Below are 24,691 nucleotides of genomic sequence, written 5' to 3'. Positions count from 1 at the left end.
AGATTAAAAGCCTCAGCTGGGCATGGTAGTGCAGGGGGAGGTAGAGGCAGGTGGATCTTCGTGAGTTCGAGGCCAGCCTGGTCTACAAAGCAAGTCCAGGACAGCCAAGGCTACACAGAGAAACCATGTCTTGAAAAACCAGAGAGAGAGAGAGAGAGAGAGAGAGAGAGAGAGAGAGAGAGAGAGAGAGAGAGAGAGATTGATTAAGAGCCTCATACCATGTTGGTTCCTCTCTGCCTCGTGCTCGTTTTTTGAGGTTATGAGGCTCTCAGCTTCCTGCTCCAGCTATCATGCCTGCCCCTTGCTCTCTCAACTGTAAGCCAAAAGAAACGTACTCTTCTATAAGTCACTTTGGATGTTGGTGTTTTATCACTGCAACAGAAACATGATACACTACCACAAGTATGATCTCCCTTCTATGATAAATAACTAACTGTAATGCAAAAACACTTAAAGGTGCAGCGAAGGATACTGGACAAAACATTATATTTTTTATTTAATTTTTAATTTATGTGTGTTGGTGTGAGGGTATCAGATGTTGGAGTTACAGACAGTTGTGAGCTGTCATGTGGGTGCTGGGAATTGAACCCAGGTCCTTTGGAAGAGCAGGCAGTGCTCTTAACCACTGAGCCAGTTCTCCATCCCCAAGGTTTGTTTGTTTTATAAATATGAGTACTCTGTGTTTATGTGTACCAGAAGAGGTAATCAGAGCTCATCACAGATGGTTGTGAGACACCATGTGGCTTCTGGGAATTGAACTCAGAACTTCTGGGAGAGCAGCCAGTGCTCTTAGCTTCTGAGCCATGTCTTCAGCCCTTTAATTCTTTGTTTTTTTTTTTTTGTTTTTTGTTTTTTGTTTTGTTTTTTTTTTTTTGGTAGATGGTAGATTTATTAATGAAGGTCTCATTAAAAAATATTTACTTCAGCCAGGCGGAAGTAACCTTGTCTCAAAAAACAAAACAACAACAACAAAAATATTTACTTCCTTTTCAATGTCTTTGGTTTTCTTTTTTCTTTTTTCCTCCCTTCAAGACAGGGTTTCTCTGTGTAGCCTTGGTTGTCCTAGACTCACTTTGTAGACCAAGCTGGCCTCAAACTCACAGCAATCCACCTGCCTCTGCTTCCTGAGTACTGGGGATTAAAGGTGTGCACCACCACGCCCGGCATCTTTGGTTTTCTTAAAAGGCATCTTTTTTTTCCTATAATTTAAAATTTTTGTTTATTATTATTGTATATGTGTATGATGAACATGTTTGATTGGGTACATGTGAGTCACAGCACACATGTGGAGGTCAAATTATAGAAATCAGTTCTCCTGTCAACTGTGGGTTCTAGGACTTGAACTCAGGTCATCAGACATACATGATAAGCACCTTTATCTGCTGAGCCGTCTTGGCTTCCCAAAATGGTGATTACCTTCTGAGTATGTCTTAGTGATCTTGAGACTGGTACCATTAAAGTTTAAATATAGATGAGAGGTTGCTTAGTTGAGAAGTTTGGGGAAGATGCTTAGTGAATAACTAAAGATTTTTTTGTTGTTTTGTTTTTTTTCCCCACAAGACAGTATTTCTCTGTGTAGCCCTGGCTGTCTTTGAACTTTCTCTGCAGACCAGGCTGGTCTCAAACTCAGAGAGCTGCCTGCCTCTGCTTCCCGAGTGCTGGGATCAAAGGTGTGTGCCACCAAGGCTTGGTAATAAGAGCTTTAAAATGACTTTACTAGGCAGGCATGGTGGCCTATGCCTGTGTCTCAGTTCTCATAGGTCAGAGACTGGAGGATGACTACAAATTCCAGGCTAGGTAAAGACCTTGTTTGAAGAGTCAAAAGAAAGAAAGGAAGGAAGGAAAGACAGACAGACAGACCCTGACTAGCCAAACAAACAAAATCTCCAAATAAAAACAACAAAGAAATAAAAATATTAATTCTTCCTGACTTAGCACCAAATTATAAAAAAAAAAATTTGGCATCTAAGTATTATGGTGGGGATTCTGCTTGGGCCACTAAATTGCTCCCACTCATCTCCGGATTTCTAATGTTGACACTGTCAATGATGGATAAAGCCATTCCATTTTCTGGGCCATGAGCTTTTAGGGCCCATCAGTCATGGATTCCTGTAAGCAATGGCCCTGCCTCTCCCCGACCCCTCAAGCTCTGAATCATGCCCTGGTGCTGACAGCCCAGAAGGCCTGGCTCTCTCTATCAGCAGCTTTCAGGGTTGGAGGGATTTGGGATGTTGTAGAAGGTGATGGAGGGGCAGCAGAAAGGCAGCTGCAGATGGAAACTGATTAGCTAGTCCACAGTGGGGACTGCAGAACTCAGGGATGTTTTTGTTTGTTTTGTTCCCTCATTTACATTTACACCACGCTGTCTGTGGTTTTGTGAAAGCTAAAATTTTACAATAGACACACACACTCTAAACAAGGACTCTTTTTTCCCCCAGAACCTCAATATGAAGGGAGGCAGAGCACCCCACCCCCGCCCCCCATTTTGGTGAAGAGAGTGGGAAGACTGCAAACAGAGCTCCCATGTTATCACCTACAGTTTCCTCACTCCTTTCCCTTAATTAGCTCTGTCCTATGCTCTTTCCTCCCAGGCTGGGAGCCCACACTTCTTTTTTTTTTTTTTTTTGTTTGTTTGTTTGTTTGGTTTTTTGAGACAAGGTTTCTCTGTGTAGCCTTGGCTGTCCTAGACTCACTCTGTAGACCAGGCTGGCCTCAAACTCACAGTGATCCACCTGCCTCTGCCTCCCGATTGCTGGGATTAAAGGCGTGCGCCACCACGCCCGGCTGAGCCCACACTTCTTAAGGGATGCCTGAACTGTATTTCCTTCATGGGTCTCTTGGGAATATCCCTGCATAGGAAAAGAATACTTCTGAAAGAATCTCGCAACCCTATCCCTTCTCCTCCACCTAGAGTCTCAGGCTGAAGTTCCCAGTGAGCAGGTCTGCACTCCAGTACACAAGGGGGGTGGCACGGAGGGGACCAGGCAGAGAGAGAAGAGAAAACTGGAGGTGTTTTTGAATAAGTGTGAAGTGTGAAGGCTTGCAGTAAAAAAAATAGACTGCCAGACAGACAGACACTGCAGAGGGTTGTGTGACTCAGGCCATGGGATGAAGTGATGGTAACTGTTGGTAAAGAGGTCACTCATTTAGGAATGACCGGGTGAGAGCCTGGATCTCGAAGGCACCAACAAGGCTGGTTTGATGGAGAGCTGGGGCTCCAGGGGTGCCGACCTCCGGAAGCTCTGAGGTTAGGCAGGGGTATCCTGGAAGGAAACTGGTGGATTTCCAACAGTATTTTCACCTGTAGCCATAGCCAAGCAGTGTCTGGGTTCTTACTCTGCAAAAAGATGCAAGATATGCTTGGAGCATGCAGCTTGTACTTTGTGATACCCACAGCTCAAGTACCACTTGGCCTACTCTGAGCCTTGACCCAGCATCCTATGGCTTGAAAGCTCCTCTTCTGTGATTCATGGATTGTGCTCCCCCCATTTGCCCCCCCCCCCCCAAGCAGAGAGCATTCACGTGCTTCTTTTTTGTTGTTGTTTTTTGTTTGGGTTCTTCAAGACAGGGTTTCTCTGTGTAGCCTTGGCTGTCCTGGACTCGCTTTGTAGACCAGGCTGGCCTCGAACTCACAGCGATCCACCTGCCTCTGCCTCCTGAGTGCTGGGATTAAAGGCATGTGCCACCACGCCTGGCTCACATGCTTCTTTTGCCAGGAGGCTATGAGGGAAGGAAAGGTACCAGGCACCATGAGGAGATCTGGGGCTGGTTGACATTTTTGCAGTGGTCCTCCTATCTGTGAGAGCTAGAAAAAGAGGACAGTGGCAGGCCCCATTTCCCGGTTTCTGAACCTCCCATCCCAGGTACCGAATCAGGAGGCTTGAATTGTAGCCCTGGGCTCTTGGAAATGTAAAGCTGTGTCCCCTAGCCTGGGTATATGGTCATCCTTAGACACGGTACATCTTGGGTGCTCTGTGGACCAGGCCTGGGTTAGCACTCAATACTGTAGGACTTCAGTTTAAGGGGATTATGCGGGGCTTGTGTTTTTTAGCAACATGTGAAGCGTGGAGGATCTGCCTGCTTCAGGGAAGGACCTAGAGATGGTTCATTCTAGAGATGGCATCCCTCTGACCCTGGGGAAGCAGGAGGAAGGTACCTCTGTCCCTGCTTCCTGATCCACGTCAACCTTTTTGCCCCCCCGGGGTCCTGATGAGGATGATTTAGCCTTGGTCAAGATTGTCCAGATAGAGTGTAGATAAATAAATACCTTCTGGTAGGAAGACAGTTCTGAGCCTCGGCACATAAAACACTTGAGTAAGGATCCCTCCCCTGCGCGCCTTTCTGGTGGAAGGTGGCGGAAGGAAGCAGTGGCTGACTGGGAGTTAAACAAACTTGAAGGTAGGTCACATTTTTGACATACCATTTCCCCCTGCTGAATGAGGAGCTGCTCTGCGCTTTGAGAGAGAGGCTTAGCTGTTGCTATAAACTTGGGTTTTGTGATAATGTAAACTATTATTAAGATTATCTTTTTATTCATAATATATGTCTGACTCCCTGTCTGTTTTATTTATGCTCTGTTTAAAACACCCATTTACCTTCAGTACCCGGAGCCAGCCACCATCCCCTTTGAAATGAAGGAAAGCTTTAGGATAGACTATTCATACACCGCTCTGGTTAAAAAGGGCTCTGGGAAAGAAAGCATTAGGTTGAGGAAGCTTCAACTCCTAATGACGACCCCCATCCACGTTAGCTGGGGTGCATGCAGCATCGACAGAGTATTTCTGTGTACTCCGCACGTGGTGGCTGGCTCTTGAGAGTTTTTGACCTCCCGAATCTGCCTGAGTGTGTCTCCCCCCCCCCCCCCCCCCGCCCCCCTTTCATTATCATCTGGTGGAACCATTGGCCGTAATGTGAGGACGTTATGGAAGGAAGTGAGGCTATTGGCACCAGGGCTGGTGGCGCTGGCCTGGCCGGGCCTCCCTGCTCCCAGACAGGAGGAATGCTGGTTGAGTTGTGCCCCAGGTGCTCCTGCCTCATTTGTCAGCTAAGAGCCAGTTAGCGCATGAGCCAAGAAAATCTAATAACTATTTCAGTTTTTAATAAAAACGTTTTCTCCCACCCATTGTTTTCTCCCTCCGCTCCTCAACCCAAAGAGGAGAACAGACTGAAGTTTTAAGCACATCTGGACACTGTTTTTGTAAAACTTACCCTAAATTCCCAGAAGGAATGTATTGGTTTTCCCAGTTTTCCAAGCAAAAAAAAACCAAAAAAACGATTCCTTTGTTTGGAAGTCCTGTTCTTTCTGCTGTTGTGATGAGACAGCAGAGAAAGAAAGAAGCTGCTGCAATGGTTTGAAAACCCTTAGTCAGGCCCAAACACTGCCCATTATTGACGTCTTTGAGACATGTTTAAAGTCTATGATTGGCCTTTGGTTTTCTCCCCATTTATTAAAGATGAAAGCGAATTTGCATGCTAGTGAAACTGATGTACCTTTTTGTTTGTTTTTTGAGACAGGATTTCTCTGGGTATCAGCCTTGGCTGTCCTGGACTCACTTTGTAGACCAGGCTGGCCTTGAACCCACAGAGATCCTCCTGCCTCTGGCTCCCGAGTGCTGGGATTAAAGGCATGTGCCACCACACCCGGCTAAACTGATGTACTTTAAAAATCATACGTATATAATAAAATCTCAGAGTCTGGGGATGTAATTCAGTAGGTAGAATGCTTGGTCCTAGGTTATCCAGGTAGGAAAACATTAAAAGTCTTTGTTTTTTATTATTAAGCTTTTAAAAACCAACCAAACAAACAAGAAATCAAGAGAAATAAAAACATTGCAACTCGCATACGGTAGTCTGTAGTCTGAGCCCATTGATCTCTGTTATTTCTTCCCGTTGTGTGGCAGATGGTGTGGCAGGTAAAGAGTTTGTGCTGTGTGTGCACAGGCAAGGCTGCAGGGAAGTGTCTGAGGCAGTACTGGAAACACCAGGATTCACTACACAGTTGAACTTGACTTATTTTTTTCGTTATCTCATGCTCAGAAACCTTTCATTGCCGCCACATTTTTTTTGACCCTCAGAAGATTAAGAAGTTTAAGGAGCTGGGTATGGTGCTTCATGCCTTTAAATTCATTAATTCCACTGCTTGAGAGGTAGAGTTAGGCAGGTCTCTGCATTCCAGGCCAGCCAGGGCTACAGTGTGAAACCCTCCATCAAAACAAACAAAAGTTTAAGAAGCTGGGAGACTAAAAAACTATTTTAAAGAATCTGTCAGAATTCTTTGATCAGTTTATATAATCACAAAGTTAGTTAAAACACCCATCCTGACATTATTTTACCTATAGCCCCGTTCAATATTCCCTTTTGTTTTGTTTTTCAGGGTTTCTCTATGTAGTCTTGGCTGTCCTGTACTCAACTTTGTAGACGAGGCTGGCCTCAAACTCAACAGTGATCTACCTGCCTCTGCCTCCCAAGTGCTGGGATTAAAGGCGTGCGCCAATAACCTCCTTTAATAAAAGACCCACTGAGATGACGCAGTCTCCGGGAAGGTACCTGCCATGCAAGCATGAAGGCCTGAAGAGGTCACATCACCCACATAGAAAAGCTGCCTGGGTCCCAAGTATCTGTATCCCTGTGGGGGGGACATGGACTCCAAGAGCTCACTAGTCCACCAGTGTAACCAGCAAGTGAGTGTGGGGGTTCAATGAGAGAGACCCTGTCTTAAAAGATAAGGTAGAGTGATAAAAGATGAAAGATGGATGATATCCACTTCTCTCTCTCTCTCTCTCTCTCACACACACACACACACACACACACACCCTATAATTTAGCACATTTATTCTGTAAAGTGCAATACCATGTAAATAGGCGTTGCTTTGTTTTCCAAAGTGAATTGAAAGCCCTGGAGGCAGGAGTTTGTATTGATACTTACTTTCACTTGGTACGACCTGACCTGCGGAGGCACACTTAATGCTCTTGAGACACCTGGCTGATATCACAGCCTTTGCTTGAGGTCATTTGTAAGGTTGAGCTGACTTTATTGAATTTACCCTGGGTAAATGTTGGAAGTGCAGGGCCTTCTTTCCTTCCATGACCGCGCCTTGTGTCCCTAGCTTGTTCTGTAGAGTTAACCCACCTTGCTGCCTTTTCCCTCACCTGCTCTGACCCTCTGCAAAGAGTGGCAGTGCTTTGGTTTCACAGAGCCATAATGTGATTACTATGAAGGAGGGAGGACGTTGTCAGCCTGCTTCCTGGATTTGACAGTTTCCCTTTTAATTTTGCACAGTTCTGTTTCTCACATGAGACCAGTCACCTAATCATAAAATCCCTTAAATTTATGTAATCTTAAAGAAACATAGGATTAAACTACAGTAATTTGGTTACCCTTTAGAGTGATACTCAGAACACCCACACCAGAAGACAGCCTGCCCCGGTATCAACAGTTCATGTGTAGCCCTGGCAACTTGTCCGTTCTGTGCTTACCATAACACAGTGTTCTTTAGATCAGGAAAGGGGGATGGCTTAGCCCCTTCTTAAGTGGCGCCTTCCTTTCATAGACAGTGTTGGTGAATGGTTAGAGCTGACTGGGCCTTTAAAAAGAATTTGGCCCAGTGGTCCTAGCTCTCACCTCTTCTGGTTCTTTTTGTTACTTCCCTGTGAAGTTGTGAGTACTCTATCCCAGAGGAGAAACAGCAGACAGGAGGCTGGCCGCCCATCCCAGCCTCCTGTCCCAAAGCCTCTGGGGATTTTTCCCTTCAGCGTCTGTGGCAGGCACTCGGTTTGTGTTCCTTCCAGAAGCAGGAGTGCTCACCTCAGTGTGGTCTCATCTCCAGCCAGCTCCCCATTCTTAATTTGAAATTACTTTAGCTAGAACCTTTGACTTAAAAAACATCCCCTCCCCCAAAGTTTTACACTGCTTTTAATCCTTTTTGGCAAGCCCCTGCTTCACACTAAATTTATGACAAAATGTTACAGGCTTTGAATTTTGTAAACATTTTCTATGGGAAGTCTGTATTGAAGGAGACAGATGCATGGATTAAAAAAAAAGTGTTTGTGTGTGTGTGTGTGTGTGTGTGTGTGTGTGTGTGTGTGTGTGTGTGTTTTCCCTGCCTTTGCCCTGTAGAAGAGTGGACACTTGCCATCAGTGCTGGAACTGTTCCATCAGGGGAAAAATATGCTTATACCTGCAGGTCCTTCTGCCGTGTCTGTCTAGGAAATTTACTTTGTAGTTGACCTCTTTGTAGCAATTTATGCTGGATGCCTTGTAGAGAGGAATTGCAAGGAAAGCTTCCTGCCTGGGAATGGCATTACTTCCTCCACCCCTGCAACATTTTTCTAAGTGTAAAAGCATCCAGGAGGTCAGTACTTCTTTTTCATACTTTCTCCCCCTTTTTAGGGAAATTAAAGCAAATCTGGTTACTTGGCAAACACAATTATTTCCTGGCCTAACCATCTACAATGATTTAATTGATGTGTCATTGTGTGTGGGGTTGCATGTGTGTGATTTAATGGAAATTCCATGTGGTATCACTGGGAAGGTATGAAGAAAATATTCTAGATTTATTGCTTGCAGTTTAAGGGCAGACTGGCTTCCATCCAGGAGCCTAAGGAGACTTGAAGATGGGGGCTCCTTAGTGTTTGAGCTTATCCTTCCGATTACCTACAATTGAAAAACCAGCTGACAAAAAGTAAAAAATGGCAACAGCGGCTAATTCATTTACCGTTTGAAATTTGCAATAAATTGAAATTGAAATAAAGCTGCGAGGGACTTGGCATCCTGTGCTACTGGTGTTCTTTGCTATGTACCAGCATCCTACTTTAAACACTCGATTGTATCTCGTCACTGCTGGCAATAGGAAAAAACCAGAAGTTACATAGCATGGAGCTTTGGAGTTTCAGGCTATCCCTCATAGTAGCACATAGACAAATATTTAAAAATATATCTAAAACCCAGGCCTTTCCTGTGTCAACCACAAAACCATGCTCTGTAAAGGCAGTTTAATGGGACTGAGAAGATCAGCTGTTTTCACCATCTATGGATACTATGGATATTTTCCTTAATACACAGGATTTTAAAAATTTAGAGGGGAATAGGACTTAGCTACCTTGTACTGATTTTTAAACTTGATTTTGCTGAAGCTGAGCTGACTTAGACATGGCTTGGCACCTGTGATCGAAAAGCCGTAGAGCCCCCTCTCAGGAGCTTATCCCGTGAAACAATGTAAATAGCTGTTGCCTTTGATGATGTTACTTTGTACACTTGGCGATTCCCGACGTCTTGCACAGTCTTCAATTACTGACTTGAAACAAAAGCGGCTTACAACAGTCCTAACAGCTGCCCTGATCAGGAGTCCTGCTTAAACCTGATTTTATACCTCCAAGGACCTGCCCTTCCATTTGAATTGTGTTGTTAGAAAAGCAAAAATAACAGTTTCATTCACTAGACACGGTTGGTGTTAGGAGGAACTGCAGTCTCCAGCAGTCAGACGTGGGGCTGGGTGCACAGTACAGCTTTTTTAAAAATCAAATTCTCAGAGACATACATTTTCCCCAAGTAAAAAGCTGAAATTCTCCGTTAGGAGGGCAGAGAGGATTTTAATGATGGAAGGCTAGTAGGATTGCAGCTTTTTAGCAAGTCATGCTCCATTTTGAGATTGGGGTAGTGTTTTCCTTAGAGCCTGAGGCGACTGCACAAACTTTCCATAAGGCCTTGCATCCTGAGACCCTCTTGTATCTCAGTTTCCAGCACATGTAAGTTGGATGGTCATTGTGGTCTTTTTAACCAAGATCTGGGCTGGCTGAGCTCTGCCACCTTGGCTCAGTCCTTGTAACCTGTGGGAACCAGGCAAGCCCATGCTTCCAGCAGAAAAGCTTTAAAGGAACTAAAATCTGAAGGCCCCTTGGAGGCTGCTGGCTTATTCTCTTAGCTTTGAGACTTCGCATTTCTCTCAAGTGAGGCTGATTCCCACAGCTGGAGAGAAACTGTCATGAATTGCCCAGACTCGCTGGAGCAGCGGCTGAGGGGAGGGCCTGGGGAGGAGAGCCTTGTTCACATGCTTGTTAACATTTGAGGGTCTTTGACAAAGGAAGTCTAATGCCTTGCCCAGGTCAGCCGGCATTTGCCCCGCCCCCCCAGGCCCTGTTGTACACAGGAAGTCAGACGCTAATGATGTTAGTGAGGGGACAAAGGCGCCCAGCCGGGGAAGGGCCTAATTGCTGTGTCCGGCTCCCAGGCGGCCAGCCTCCAGCTGGAGGGGGTTGGGCAGGATGCTCTTAAGTGTTAACACCTGGAGCCTGAGATGCTGACTTCCTGGGTTTTTTGGGGGGGTGGGAGGGGGCATGTGGGCTGACTCCTCTCACAGACGCAGCTTCACAGGGGCAGGTTTTAGGAAGTGGTATCTAAAAGATTAGATGTAAGTGATTCCATCTGGAGGCCAAGTTTGTGGTGTCACACGTGGCTGATGGAGAACCAGGAGGTCCGAGACTTTTAACTGTCCATCCAGACTGTGACTTTGGCTTTACTTCTAAACTGGCTTGATTTCTTGCCCTTTCTACAGCAGATTGACTGGGAAAGGGCAGCTTTTGCAGAGGACGGCTGATATCAGAAGGAATCGCTCTAGTTTAGGTGGGAAATAATCGTCAGACTTGGGTGGAGAGATGCTTCATTCTCTTAGAAATGAAGTTTTGAGCCAGCTAAGATTCCCAGGAAGGTGGGCTTCCGGCAGCATGAGGACTGAAGGGAGCGTCGCCTGCTGTCCAGTTGGGACCGTATGTAGACGGGGGTGAGGTGAGATTTTAGGAAACAGGGTCCAGAGGGAACAGTTGGAAGTTCGCATTCCAGGAGTGGACACACCCAGGCGGATGTCTGGTTTCTAGTAGGCCTCCTGGGAGGCCTAAAGAAGTGCTTGGGACCCACTGAACTTAAGAGTTGGTGTGGAGGTTGGACTGTTGACAGGCTTTTCTCGAAAGGTGTTCTAGAAGCCCTGTGCCCTCAAGTACACCAGAAGTGACACCCTGTGTTGGGCAGCGGGCGCGCGGGGGTCCTAGTAGGACTGTTGCCTACAGTCTTACTCTGGGTCTTCCCCTGAGCCCGGTGGCAATCAATCCGAACACAGGTCCGGTCATTTGGATTTTTGTAGGCTGGGAATAAGAGCTTGAAGCCTGTCTTCTTTACTAAGTAAATGGGGCAGGGCTGAGAGGAAGCCATCCATTTTAGTATAGGAGTGTAATGTAATGTTAGCTTGTTGCTTTCCCACTCATATTTTAAGGACTTTATATCCAGGACCATCACGTGGACAGACTTCATTGTCTTTCAAAGCTGGTCAGCCACCTTGTTTTCTGACATAACTTATGATGTTTCGGCTAGCGCTGAAATCTTGAGAGGGCGGCCTTCCACCCTTTCCAAATAGGAGAAATCTACTCTGGAAGAAGTATGTGTCGGGACAGGCTGGGGACCTGTATGGAAGGCGGAGGCAACGTTCCCATGGCAACACCACAGCCTCCCATTTCTCAGGCGTTTTGTGCCATAGAAGCAGAATTCCAGATGTGACACAGTACTTACTGGAGACCCCTCCTGCCTTCAGAAACCGTGTTTGAAGTGGGTACGGCTAGGCACACTGCTCCCTGTGTGGTCCTAAGGCTTTTTATTAGTAGTTAGGTTTTCGAGCTGAACACTTCCTCTCAGCTTAAGCATAACAATCATGTTTATAGCTTAAAAAGTTTTCCACCATTGTCTAATCACTGTTTTGTGCTCTAGGAAGAGACTTTCTTGGGCTTCTGAAGTGAAGCCTTTGTTCTTCTACAGCTAAGTGAGAGTGAGCTGCTAGTGGACTGGCTGGGTGCGTATTTCAGGGGCTGGATATTTATTTGCATCTTCTCTGTACCCAGTGTTTACAGAGACTGGCTAATCTGGCTGTGAGCTGGCTGTGTACCGCTTTCCTAACTGCAGCAGATAGCCTGCCCTTTTTTTTTTACCTTGAAGATGCCGGCTGTCTAACATGAGGTTCTCATTTCAGTTGTGGGGGATGAGGTAAAGCAGAGGAAGAGGTCCGACCCTCAGTCCCAGAGGCATGTTTTATAGCCTGCCTTTGACGTTTTCAGAACTGGAAAAATGCAACAATCTGTGTGTTTGTATCAGCCTCGGAACGCTTAGCTGAAACCCTTAGCAAAGTTACTGGAGGAAGGGCTTCCAAGGGCTTTGTGAAAACCAAGCAGGCAACAGAGCATTAAAAAAAATAATAATAAACTTTTATTTATGTGTATGTCTCCGTGTGTTTATGCACCCACAAGTGTGTACAGGTGCCCACAAAAGCCAGAAGAGGGTGTTGAATCCCCTGGAGCAAAGGCTCCTAACCACTGAGTTTATCTTTTAGCCCTTTGTTTTTATTATTTTTTTATTAACATTTTATAGGTTTGTTTGTTGATCTGAGATAGGATAGTTCTGAGTGGTTTGGAATTCACTATTGTCCTAAGGTGGCCTTGAACTCACGGCAGTCCTCCTTAGTCTCCCAAATACTGAGATTATAGGCTAGGCACGAACTATCATGCTGGCCTTTCAGTCCATTTTTAAGTACAGAAGAAAACCAGCATGTGTGTATTTGCATGTCTTTATGTCTGTGAAGTGTGTGCTCATGCATACATGTATATGTTGGTATCTCTGGACTTTAACCAAACAAGTATGTTTTAGCATCAAAGCAATAAAAAAGTCTTGAAAAGTAAGTAGGGATTTTTTTTTTCTTTTCAAGACAGTTTCTCTGTGTGACAGTCCTGTCTGGCCTAGACTCCCTTTGTAGATCAGGCTGGTCTCGAACTCACAACGATCCTTCTGCGTCTGCCTCCTGCGTGCTGGGGTTAAGGGCCTGCCCCGCCATGCCTGGCCTTATTTAGATAAGAGAGAACTGAGAATCAACTTAGTGTAAATAACGCTTGGGATCTTTGGTGAATGGATTGGTGGAAGGTTGGTTCAGGGTGTGCATAGTGACAATGTGAAATCTCTATGAAAATGAGAGGCCTGTTTGATAAGAAGGACACATGGTAATTGGCATGTGTCCGTTCCATGCTAGAGCTCAGAAATAATTGTCCCTTCAGCCTTCCTTTGGGGAGCGTGAAATTAGGACCATGTGTGTTCTGATTAGCAGTATGTCAGAGACGAATCGTGATTACGGCTCTGGTCTGGCGCTCAGTCCATGCTTTGGACTGGTGCTTTCCTACCTCCCCAAGCAAATCTCTTTAATTAGCTTCAGGTCTCCAGGTCTTTGGGGGCTGATGGAGTAATTGCTAGCAGGAACCCCATGGTTCTCCCTCAGAGCGCCTGTATTCTTTGCTGGCCATCCAAGACCTTCCCTCCCTAGGCCAGACTGCTGGCATCCTTCGTTTCTGAAGCGGGTTGGTTGGATCTATGGAGGGCGAGAGAACAGCTCCCAGGAATGTGGAGAGAATGCATCGTGAGCAGACCCAGCCGTGGGCTGGCTTTCTGACTCGTTTTCCTTGTGTTTTGGACTCGCCAGCATTCTCCTTAGCTTACATCACCTGGAGGCTCCTCTGCCTTTGCTATGTTTCTCCTCCTCCTCCTTCTTCTTCCCTTCCTTCCTTCCTTCCTTTGTTGTTAAAGGTTTGCTCTGAAGTGAGTGGGGGCCTGTCTTTGTTTATAAACCCATTTGAAAGAGTACAGGCTCGTGGCTCACACTCTGCATGCGTCCCCCTCCCCTCATTTCTTGTTGTCCATTTGTCCATTTCTGGTCTCACAGAGGTTTTTTTTGAAAATTTCCCCCCTTTCGTTATCACCCTGGAAACTCAAGGTGGAGATAGTGCTGTGCATAGTAACACATAGGAGTTGGTCTTAGTTTTCAGTAGTTGCTATAGGTGCCTGTGTTTTGTTGGACTCCAACTCAGAACTGGACCATAGAGGTAGCAGTGGCAGGCAGGTCAGGGCAAGGTACAGGAAGACACTGACCTGTAAGTAAAGGAATGTGTTCTGCTGATACTCCCTCCGTGGGGACTCCACCTCTGAAAAATGCACAGGTTGGAGTGGAAAAGAGAGACAGAGAGGTCAGCACATCCCATCTCCAGAAAAGAGAAAAAAGGCAAACCCCTATCTCATTCTTAGGTTTGGCACACAGTCGGCCCTTGGTAGATATGTTTTCTGCCTAAATAAATAAATGCGTGACTAAGCCAAAAAATACACAACCCAGATCTCACTTGGTGTTCCATGGTGATTTATGGGCTCTTCACAGAGCTGGTCAGCAGCTTCGTAAACTCCTCTAGGAAACAGTCCTGGGCTTTTAGCTACTACACCATTTTGATATTTAATGAGCTGAGAATTAAAGGTACTTGCTTGTTGCCTGTTATTCAGGGCTTATAAATGCCAACGCTGTGGCCTCAGGGTGCTACATTCTTAGTTAATTAACCACCCCCACTTGCCGCGCTAACGGTAGCTTTTAATTTGTTCCAAAGGGAGCTAAGAAGCCAGACCCCGGGCCTGGAGCTCTGCTGTGAAGTTGCCTTTGGTTGGGGTACTATAGTATGAGCGGGCGGAAGCAGCTTGATTGAGGAAACGTTTACCCAGGAAGGAGGGGCCAGGGAGATGATTCTTTAGTGTTCCAAAGGAATAAAACTTTAGATGGGGGGGGGGGGAACCCTACCATGGCCTAACCATACGCTAAGAAGCAAGAGCTTTAACACAAAATGGTGGCTTTGGGGGAAACCATCCCTCCCAAACATGGTGCTGCCAGCGCCAGTTTCCAGAGGACATCACAGTATTGAAAGCAACCTGAAGACACTTCTGTCCCCAGGGCAGCATTTTGGGCCCATCGCTGATGGTTTAAACTGCCATTTAGAGAAGATTTAAGGAGGGCTGTGCTGTAAAGCGGACCAAATGGTGAGGCCTAAACAGCGTCGTGTTCCAGGGGCCTTGCAGTGTAGCTCGGCTGGTACAGACCGTGCTTGCCTAACCTGTGCGAAGCCATCCTGGGTTTGATCCCCAGTGTCCATACGGAAACTGGGTGTGGTGCCACTTGCCCATAATTCCAGCATTCAGCAGCAAGGGGCAAGAGGATTAGTTCAACATCATCTTGAACTAAATATTTAGACTTTGAGGTCTTCTTGGGATAAGAACTCTGTCTCACTGGACATGGTGATGATGCACACCTTTAATCTAGGCAGAGGGCAAGTGGATCTCTATGCTAGCCTGGTTCCTTCCCTGGTTTTGGGCCAGCCAGTACAAAACAAAACAAAAAAACCAAGATACTCCCTTTCGTATCAACTAAGGAACTTTCAGAAAGCTGGTAACTGTCAGTGAACAGACGTGGAGTGAAAATTTAAGAGTATTCATACAAAAGAACTCAGATATGGTTTTGTTTTGTTTATTTATTACTATATATACAGTGCTCTGCCTGCAGGTACACCTGCGGGCCAGAAGAGGACATAAGATCACATTATAGATGGTTGTGAGCCACCATGTGGTTGCTGGGAATTGAACTCAGGACCTCTGGAGAGGCAGGCAGTCAGTGCCTTTAACCTCTGAGCCGTATCTCCAGCCCTAGTTTGGTTTTGTTTTGTTTGAGCCCTCCACCTTTGTTTTTTAAAAACACACCCATCCCAGCCCCACATTGTAATCCCAGCATAAAGAGGCAGAGGCAGGAAAATGAGAGTTTTCAGAGCAACCCCAGGTTTCCTGCCTCCCTCACACCTCTTGGCACCTGTCTACAGCTCAGGTCTCTGCCATTTAAGGCATCCCCGCAGGGAGCTTTGCGTGGACATTTCTGAGTTATGTGGGGGACTCAGTGCTGAGCACTTGGTGTGTGTTACCGCATGAGTCCTACTTTGTTCTGTAGCTCAGGGAAGTTCAGAAATCTACCTGAGGCCCCACAGTGGGAAGGCAGTGACTTTGAAAACACATCTGATAAGCCTAAGCTCCCTTCTCTTAACTCCAGAGGAGCACCAGACAAACCCACCTAGGATGGCCTGAAGCCAGGTGACAGGTGATAGTGATTTGTTGTGAATACAGGAGGGGAGCCCAGCTGCCCTGGCACATGCTGTGCCTTTTACATTGAGATCCAGTATGTCTGTTCTCTGCTTGGAACATGCTTGTGTCATGTCTCAAACCCAGGACAACAGGCTAAGGTTCCTATCTAACCTATCAAAGGGACTTAGCGCCCCTCCCCCCAGGTTCTCCCAGAATCCCTAAGTCCCTATGTACCCTGTCCCTTACCCTAAACTCTCCAGCCCTGGGGCTGGGTTGCCCTTCTCCCAGCTGCCCCTCCCTATATAATCCAGTTATTTTGGCTACCTGGCCTTTGTTCTATCTACCCTTTACTCTCCTGGCTCTTCCCTCGCTCCTCTCGTATGGCCTGGCTCAGGGCCCTCCCAGATATCCCTCCCTCTGGCTATGCTCTCCCTCAAATCTACAGTAAACTTTCTCCTCTACCATGCCTACGAACAGTCACGTCCTTCCTTTCTTCTTCTCATTCAGCATGTAGTTAGCTTCCACTTGCTGGGTCTGAAAAAATCACCTTGAACTTGACGGCATCAGATAACACAGTTCTTGTGGTTCTGGAGCTCAGAATACCGAAATGAGTCTCAGGCTACTGAAGTCAGCACTGGCAGCACTGGCTCCTACTGGATGCTTGCCGGGGAGAATCCGTCTCTTGCCTGGCCCAACCTCGAGAGGCTGCACACATTCTTTGGCTCAGTAGCGCCTTCCTCTTCCACCTTCAAGTCAACTGTGTGAATCATTCTGCAGTCGGCCAATCTCTCCCCCCCCACCTCCTGCCTCCCCTCTACCGTCGCACCTCCATTTCTCTGATACCAACTCTTTCTTCAGGGTCTTCTAAGAATCCGCACACTGGCCCACCCAGGACAACCCAGAACACTGCCCCCTACTTTAGCATCCCCAAACTTAATTGAATTTACCTAGTCTCTTCCGCTGTATGTAAAATAAGCTTCCGGTTCTAGGGGCTGGGTATGTTTTTAAGAGGATTTCGTTTCTGTCTGTCATGAAATAGGAAGGAAACAATGGTGTTTTGTGAGCTAGCCTGGGCACAGTGTTACTAAGGTGGTTCCTGTGGACCTTGGAGCAGCCAAAAACAGTCTTGGTTGTGAGTAAGGCCAACAGCCCAGTGGAAGAACTTCTGCTCACACACTGAGAAAATTACTTTGCAAGAGCATCCCAGGTCTTTAAGGTACAGTTAAAAGCTGGTACCCAGGGAGGTGTCCTATTTCTGAGCTCCATGGCTAGACTTGGATAGTTCCAGGGCTTAGGGACTCCCTCCAGTTGTCTGTGGAATTAAAAGCCCCACCTCACACTTCCGTTCCTGCAAGTGCCACACTAGCGGAACTGTGCTCCTCTCCAGTGAGTATGCAAGCAGGCTGATTTATCAGGAACATAACGTGTTAAGGACCAGACCAGGTAAGGCAGGCAGCTTATGGGGAGCAAGCCCTGGATGGGGGAAAGGGACTCACGGTGAACACGAAGAGAAGGGAATTCTGGGGATACAGGAGTGCCTGAAATGGAAGTGCAGTGCTGATGGGGTTGCAGCTTTGGGTGGGGAGGTTTGTTAGGGAGCCAGGCGGTTGAAGGCACAACATCAAGAACAGTATAGACAAGTAGGGAGCCAGTGAGGGGGTGGGGCTGTGGGAGTGAAGGAAGGTTGATGATAGGTATGATGAGAGACAGTTTGCATTTCTCCTTTATGGCCGGAGCTTCTCGAAGCCAAGGTCTGGGTCTGAATTGTAGCTGGACACCCAGCCCTGAGGGAGGGCCGAGGAGAAGTCGGAACCATCGTGCTTAACGGGTGGGTGCCACACACGTTTCAGTGTCCTTGAAGCCAGCTCCCCTAAGCCAACTTGGACAGCTCCCCACTTATCAGAAGCCTTGTTTGGATAAATTTAGGTTCTAGTGTGCACAGCACACACAGCTAGCTCATCAGCCATTGCAAGTGTCTGACGAATGCTTGGTACAGACTTGCCTCAACGGAAGTATAGGGGGAAGAGACAGAAGATAAGGGGAGCACTCACAAGGGAAAAACCAGCCAGGTTTCGCAAGCAATGCCACTCGTCAGGACAGCCCCATGACACCTGCTCTTAAGTGGGATGTTTTCCTTGTTGGAAAATACTTCCACCCCCACCCCAAGGAAACTGCTGTGTCTGTTCTAAAAAACAGCAACTAACAATTTAGATAGTTGGGGAGCCTTAACCCCAGTGGAAGGGAGTGGGGCCCCTTGGATGCCGGCTCTAGACTGGGTTTCCTCCCCAGATGCTGCTGTTTTTCCTCGGCATTATAGTCCAGTTACCAGCTTCTCCTGTCTTGGGCTTTGTGTACCTCTTGTGCGTGTTGTACGCTTCGTCCATCCTTACTCAGGTGCTGCCTTGTGGAGGTTCCCCGGGTTTATCTGTTGCTCGCTCTTTTAACTTCGGCCATATATGCTTTTTTCTTTTTGGTCATCTTAATGGGAAGTGCTGGGTAAGCAAAGGGTTTGCAATTTGTCTGTATCCAGTTACTCTGCCATGAGAGGATGTGCACCAGGCAACTTCATGGAGTGGGTTCACGACATGCTACTGTACCTAAAATAATGTCTGGCTCATCCTGGACCATGAGTTTGCTTATGTCCTGGGACTTTGTAAGGGAGAGGAGTGGCGTTTTGAACATTCCTAAAGGGTTGTGGGAATTGCACTGTCCTCTTCCTGGTTGTTACATGGGTCTCTGCCTCCTGGAAGCTGGTCAGCTTAGCTTCTGTTTGTACAGACCTAAGGAGTGATGGATGTTCTTACATTTCACTGTCTAAAGTTTCACATCAGGACTTCTGAGTCTCACAGTATGCAAAGAAGAAAGGGTAGGAAAGGAAGCTGGAGCAAGAAGGGAGCTTCCGGAATTGCCAAGGGCACCTAGTTGATTTAAAATTTCTTACTTGCTTATTCCTCACTTTGGTGTGTCCGTGTGTCTCTGTGTGCCTGCCTGTCTCTTTCTGCACAGCTGTGATTTTCCAAGGCCTCTGTATATCTGAGCTCAGGGATAGGGTTTCAGTGGGCGTGCCTGGCTTCAGGATAAAGCAGCGTGAACAAGCCTGCAGCATATGGAAGTGATGGGGTTGTGGCCTGAAATCCTGGGCCCCATCAGAAGTGTTCGCCACATTGTGTCTCAGTGTAACAATTGCCCATTAAAACACCAGCCTGCCAGCATATGGTTCCCTCAACATCCTTCTTGTTAAGTGGAAACTTTAGCTGTGTGGTTAAAATATTTTCCCATCATTTAGCACTTCAGAATTAACATATTTTGGAGAATTCCCCAACTAATACCGAATGGCACATTTGCAGATCATTAGAGAGATATTTAAACAGAGTCGGCAGACCTGGCTTGAGTGACCCCGAGCAGCCCTTTCTCATGAGGATCAGCTTTGGGGTTAGGGAGAAGCAGGGTCAGTGGGAGGCTCTGCTCCCTCTGTGGCTGCTGTAATTAGAGTGGGAAGTCTGGTGGAGTTGTTACCCTACTATTAAGGCTGCAGATGGCTAATGGCCACATCACGAAGAGTTAAGAGTTGGACCTTTTAGGTCTTTTTTTTTTCTTTTATGACCCACCCTGTGTATTCCCAGCATAGGTATGGAGGCAGTGAAGAATTTTCTCATTAAAAGTAATGGCTTATTCCCACATTCATTTTTAGTCTTGGAATGAGAACTAGTTTTCGTAGACATGAGGAATTGCCTATCTGTCTTGCCTTGCTAGGGCTTCCGGATGAGGCTGTCTGGTAGGCAAGTTTTATAACCAATCAGAGGATCCAACTGGAAGGACTCCATCTGGCAGCCCTGGTCTCTAGCCTAATTTTATACTAATGAATTATTTAACCCTTAAACATAGACCAGTCTGTCCCTGTTGTCCTAGGAGAAAGAGTGCCCAAGATCCCTAGTAGGGATCCCTTGGGCTTGAGGGTGCATGGAGTGGGTGGGTGGGTAGTGGAACAGTACAAGGAGTGGGAGCTGACCTATAAGCCTGGCATGACCCTGGGCCTCTGGAATGCTTTGTGCATTTAGATTCGGTGGGGGAATCTATGCTTGGAAAGTAAATTGGCTTCTTCAGGCTGTATCATGTTCTCTTGTTTTCCCACAGGGAGTGGGGCCGGCGAGCAGAAACAGCGGGCTGCACAACATCACCTTCAGATACGACAGTAAGTAACCAGCCTGACCACAGAGAAGAGGGCCCTTTTGGAAAGCCAAAGCTCACACACTTGCACTTTATCAAGGACACTGCAGATCCTGGGGCTGAGGAGTGTTCTGAACCCGTTAGGTGTGTCAACAGTTAATGCAGCTTAGTCTCCGTTGAGCCCCTGAAGTGCCAGGGAACTTGAACAGGCCAAGTGTCTTCTATGCTTTTCAGAAAATTTGGGGAGACCTTCCCTCAGGATACAGCCCTGTCTTTAAGAATAGGTCCCACTAGGGGACAAAGGGGGTGAACTTACCCAAGTGTAGGTCTTAAGGCAAGGATGGAGATTATGGCAAACGGGCAGTCTGTCCGATCTGAAGGGGCCACTGACTTCATAATTCCGACTCTCTTGTGGCATTCCCTCTGGGCATAGCCAGATGTGGTTTCTGAGAATAGCCAGAAATTCTAAGAATAACTACCCGACCCCAGTAAAATATTTTTCAATATTGCCCTTTATTTAGAAGATTTTTTTTTTCAAAGCTGGGCCTATAATTCCAATGGGGAAGTAGAGGCAGGTGAATTGAGGCAGGTGGACTTCTGTGAGTTCGAGTCCAGCGAGTCCAGGATGTCAAAGCTACACAGAGAATCACCATCTTCAAAACCCCCTAAAAATAACAAAACAAAACAAAAAACCTTCCCCCTCACAAACACAGAGTGAGCCCAGTAGATCTGTGTCTCAGGGTGGCCCCAGAGTCTCTGGTTGGCTATTTCTGGTGTGGGCCACAGTACCACGTTCAATTTCCCATCTACCTGAAGTGTAGCAAGTGACTTAACTTCTCCACTGTTTGTCCTTTTCCTTAGCATCACCTTGAGGCTTAAATGAGGTTGTAACTTACATTGTCTCCCCTTGGTGGAGAGATGCTCAGTAAACACTGTCTACTAGTGTTAGGGGTTGGTCCAACAGTACATGAATACAAGCAACAACGTTTTTTGCTGAACTATTTCCCAGGGACAAGATGACTTTTCCTCTGACTAAACGTTAGGATCTGTTCTCAGCAGCTGTTGTTCTCCCTCAGAAGGAAGTGAGATAGAGCTGTGAACATTTTCACCATATAGTCGCTAGTTATCTGTAAACATAAGAGGGACGGCTGCTCCTGTTTTTGGGCTGTTGATTTCTCATTCATCTTTTGGAGAAGGTTGTGAATCGGAGGCCTCTGGCGTAATCAATGGAATAATCTGTCTGCCCTCTGCCCAAGCTTGGGTTTCTGAGGTCATGTATACAGTCTGTGACAATTTTAAGATAGGTATATGTGTTTCAAATTCACACCCACAGATGCTGGCTTGAGTGCTTTAGGTTACCCAGAGCGACTTACACATGACAGGCAGGCGGTATATGTCAGTGGTGTGTACATGTTTTAGGTAAATGCCGTGATGGTAACGGGAGATTTGCAAGCCTGTGATGCTCCATTCCACTAAGTAAAGACATGTGCAGAGGAGGGCTCTTTGACTCAGAGTGTTGATTTATAGTCTATGCCTTTGGTCCTGGCAGACCTTGTATTGCAATCAGGAGCTCATCTGCAAACAAACATTGTGTCCGTGATGTAATAGGGATTTTTGTGGCGGGGGTGGGTGGGGGGAAGCTATGTCTGTAGAACTTAGAAATATCTTATGGTTGTCGTTTGTTTTTGCGCTTTTGAGACAGGGTCTCATGTAGCCCAGGCTGGTCTTGAACTCTTGATCTTTCTGCCTCAGCTACATTTGCCTCGAACTCACAGTGATCCACCTGCCTCTGTCTCCTGACTGCTGGGATTAAAGGCATGTGCCACCACCGCCCAGCCTAAAAATCTTATTTTTATCCTTTGTCATTTAATGTAGTAAAGAAAGAAAATAAGATTTTTATTATTTTGGTGAAAACTGAGCAGTTGGTTCTTAACTTTTTTTTTTCTTTTTATAACCCAGCCCCAACAAAATCTTATATTAGAGCAGATAAAAATAAAACCATGATTACTCCATTATGTAATATTATGCGTTATGTTTAATGGATAAATGTCATTACATATGTTGATCATATTACGCGCATATGTGTACATAACACTAACACCAGCAACACCTACTTGTACAGATTTACATTCCTATTAGGAGTAGCCACACATCGCTTGCTTCTTCTTGGGATTGGGGAGAATAAAACCCAGTAGCTATTGTTCATGCATCTTTTCAGACCTCAATAAATGAAGATGCTGAAACTTTACAGGTATAATAAGATCTTGTCTTTTTCTATACTGGGAAAATCTAAGTTGCGTGTACAGCTAGTGTATGGATATGTTTCAGTAAGAAAAAGAAGAAGAAAGCATGGTGGCACACACTTAATTCCAGCACTCGAGGAGGCAGAGGCAGGCGGGTCTCTGTGAGTTCGAGGCCAGCCTGGCATACAAAATGAGTCCAGGACAGCCAAAGCTACACAGAGAAACCCTGTCTCAAGAAACAAAAACAAAAAACAAAGCAAAGCAAAAAAGAAGAATTGAATGCTACACTGAGAGGCTTGGAAGACACCTCCTTGGAGTCTTAACCAAGGTCTCTGTGTGTGGATGCATTGTTCTTATATTCCTTTGTGTTTTCAATTGCCTGCGTCAAATGTTTCTAGTTCTAAAACATGAGAAATGAGCAGCACACCTTACAAAGGGGAAATGCAGTAGATTTACTAAGCTTCTTAGGAATGGCCCGGAATCTTTCACCGCAGGAGAATGTCCCTCACTGGGGTCCCGGGCAGTGAGACCTTTGATAACATGAAGTGGAGATGAAGCAGTGTGAGCACCTGAGTTGCTATCTGCTGTGGAAGCCACTGAACAGTTCTGTAAGCAAGGAAGGGCATTGGACCTAGTGTGTGGAAACTCTGGAGCACCAGCATGATTCTGGCTCAGCTTCTGGAAGCTTCTGAAAGCATCCAGCAATACTTGGTGATACAGCTGCCTACATGGAAGGGGGTGGCTACCTTAGCACCCTCAGACAAAATCAGTTTTTTTATTCTTGTCTTTGTCCCCCTTCCCCCCCTTCCCCCCCCCCCGCCCCATTTTGAGGCATTAACTTGTGGCTTTGGTGATTCAGTGGGAATTGTGGGTATCTCTGAGGAAATTGTTTGTCTGGCATCCTCATCACTCAGCTATGGTGCCTTGTGTTATAGACACTAAGCCAATTTAACAGTTTGCCTATGAAACTACCCCCCCCCCCCCATGGATTCACACCCGCATGTCAGTTCCTTTTCCCTAGTGACCTTGCCCTCTTGATCTCTTCTAAAAACAAACACACTCTAAAGTGTTTGACAGAGTTTTCTTTCATATCACTCCTTAATGCTGGGAGCTAGTAGAATCGAAGTAAGTACTTAACTGATTTCATTCAGTAAAATGGCATAGGAGTAAGGAAGAAAAAAACACCCCCCAAAAACAAAGCTAATGCCCAACACGAAAGTCTGCTCTATAGCCAACAGTCCTAGCAACGTGCAGAAGTTTAGTTCAGGAGAGTGGGTGCTGCTGCTGCAGCAGATCTGTCCCTCTGTAGCATATTACATTTCTCAGGCCATAATCAGCTTTGGTGTCTTATCTGAGCTCTTGATGAACTTTTATAATAGGATTGGGTTTGGTACCTCAGACATACTCTGCATGGCCTAGTAAGATGAAATCGAAAATAAAGGCTAAAAACTTAACCTGTCTTTATTTTCTCTAGACTGTACCACCTACCTGAATCCTGTTGGGAAGCACATGATTGCTGATGCCCAGAACATTACAATAAGCCAGTACGCTTGCCATGACCAAGTGGCAGTCACCATTCTTTGGTCCCCAGGGGCCCTTGGTAAGTGGTAACACTCCTATCCTCTGTGAGAGGTGGATGGTACCAGAATGGCGCCAAGATGAGTGGCCATGTGTGGCGTCCTCCAGGCAGGGAGATGTTGGGGACAGTGATGCCAGGATTGGACTAGATACTGGCCCACTTTGTACTTTGTTGTATCCTTGAACCGCGCGCGCACACACACATACACACACAAACACACATGCACAGCTTGAAGCAGTGCACCCATTGCCTGTGTTTTGTTTCCTTGTTTGAGAGAATTATGAGTTTGAAAAGATAACATATGGTTGGTGATGCTTTTTAAGTTGTAGGTTCTTATTACGTAGCCCAGGCTGAGTGTCTTTAGCATCCAGTCAGAAGTAGGGGGCTGATGGCGCTGGATGAGCCTGTGGTCTGTGCAGGGGCATAGTGGCTTTGGCTAGGAGTAGAGGTGTGTGCCAGCACGCCCATCAGCTCCCTCCTGTCTTCTGTTATGTGTAGACATTGCTGGCCTTCACTGTCCTTCTTGCCTTAGCCTGCCAAAGGCTGGGATCCTATGTATGGATTGTCAGGCTTGTTTGGGATTGGCTAGCTTTCCTGTTTGTCCAGCGGAGGTGGACGATGCCGTGTGGTTGGTGCTAGGGAAAGCTTTCTGAGAGCAAATGTGGTTATCAGAATATAGGTTTCAACCCTGCACTGTCCCTCTGACTTGGCACTAGTCTTGGACATTTTTTCAGCACATGGCCAAGG

General features: G+C 46.4%; 1 protein-coding gene across 2 annotated transcripts in view; it reads left to right on the top strand.

Annotated features, from left to right (window-relative positions):
• The window catches only part of IL17RD (interleukin 17 receptor D), a 62,580-nt gene that overhangs the window by 16,952 nt on the left and 20,937 nt on the right, over window positions 1-24,691 (top strand). For both annotated transcript variants that reach the window (XM_084796655.1, XM_084796654.1), the window contains exons 2-3: window positions 20,090-20,147; window positions 23,840-23,965. In XM_084796655.1, coding sequence (XP_084652781.1) covers window positions 20,090-20,147; window positions 23,840-23,965 — 184 coding nt within the window. The remainder of the gene's footprint in view (window positions 1-20,089; window positions 20,148-23,839; window positions 23,966-24,691) is intronic.

Source organism: Acomys minous, assembly GCF_964271855.1.
Source record: "Acomys minous genome assembly, chromosome: 9".
Lineage (NCBI taxonomy): Eukaryota > Metazoa > Chordata > Mammalia > Rodentia > Muridae > Acomys > Acomys minous.
This window is presented reverse-complemented; position numbering and strand designations above follow the sequence as displayed.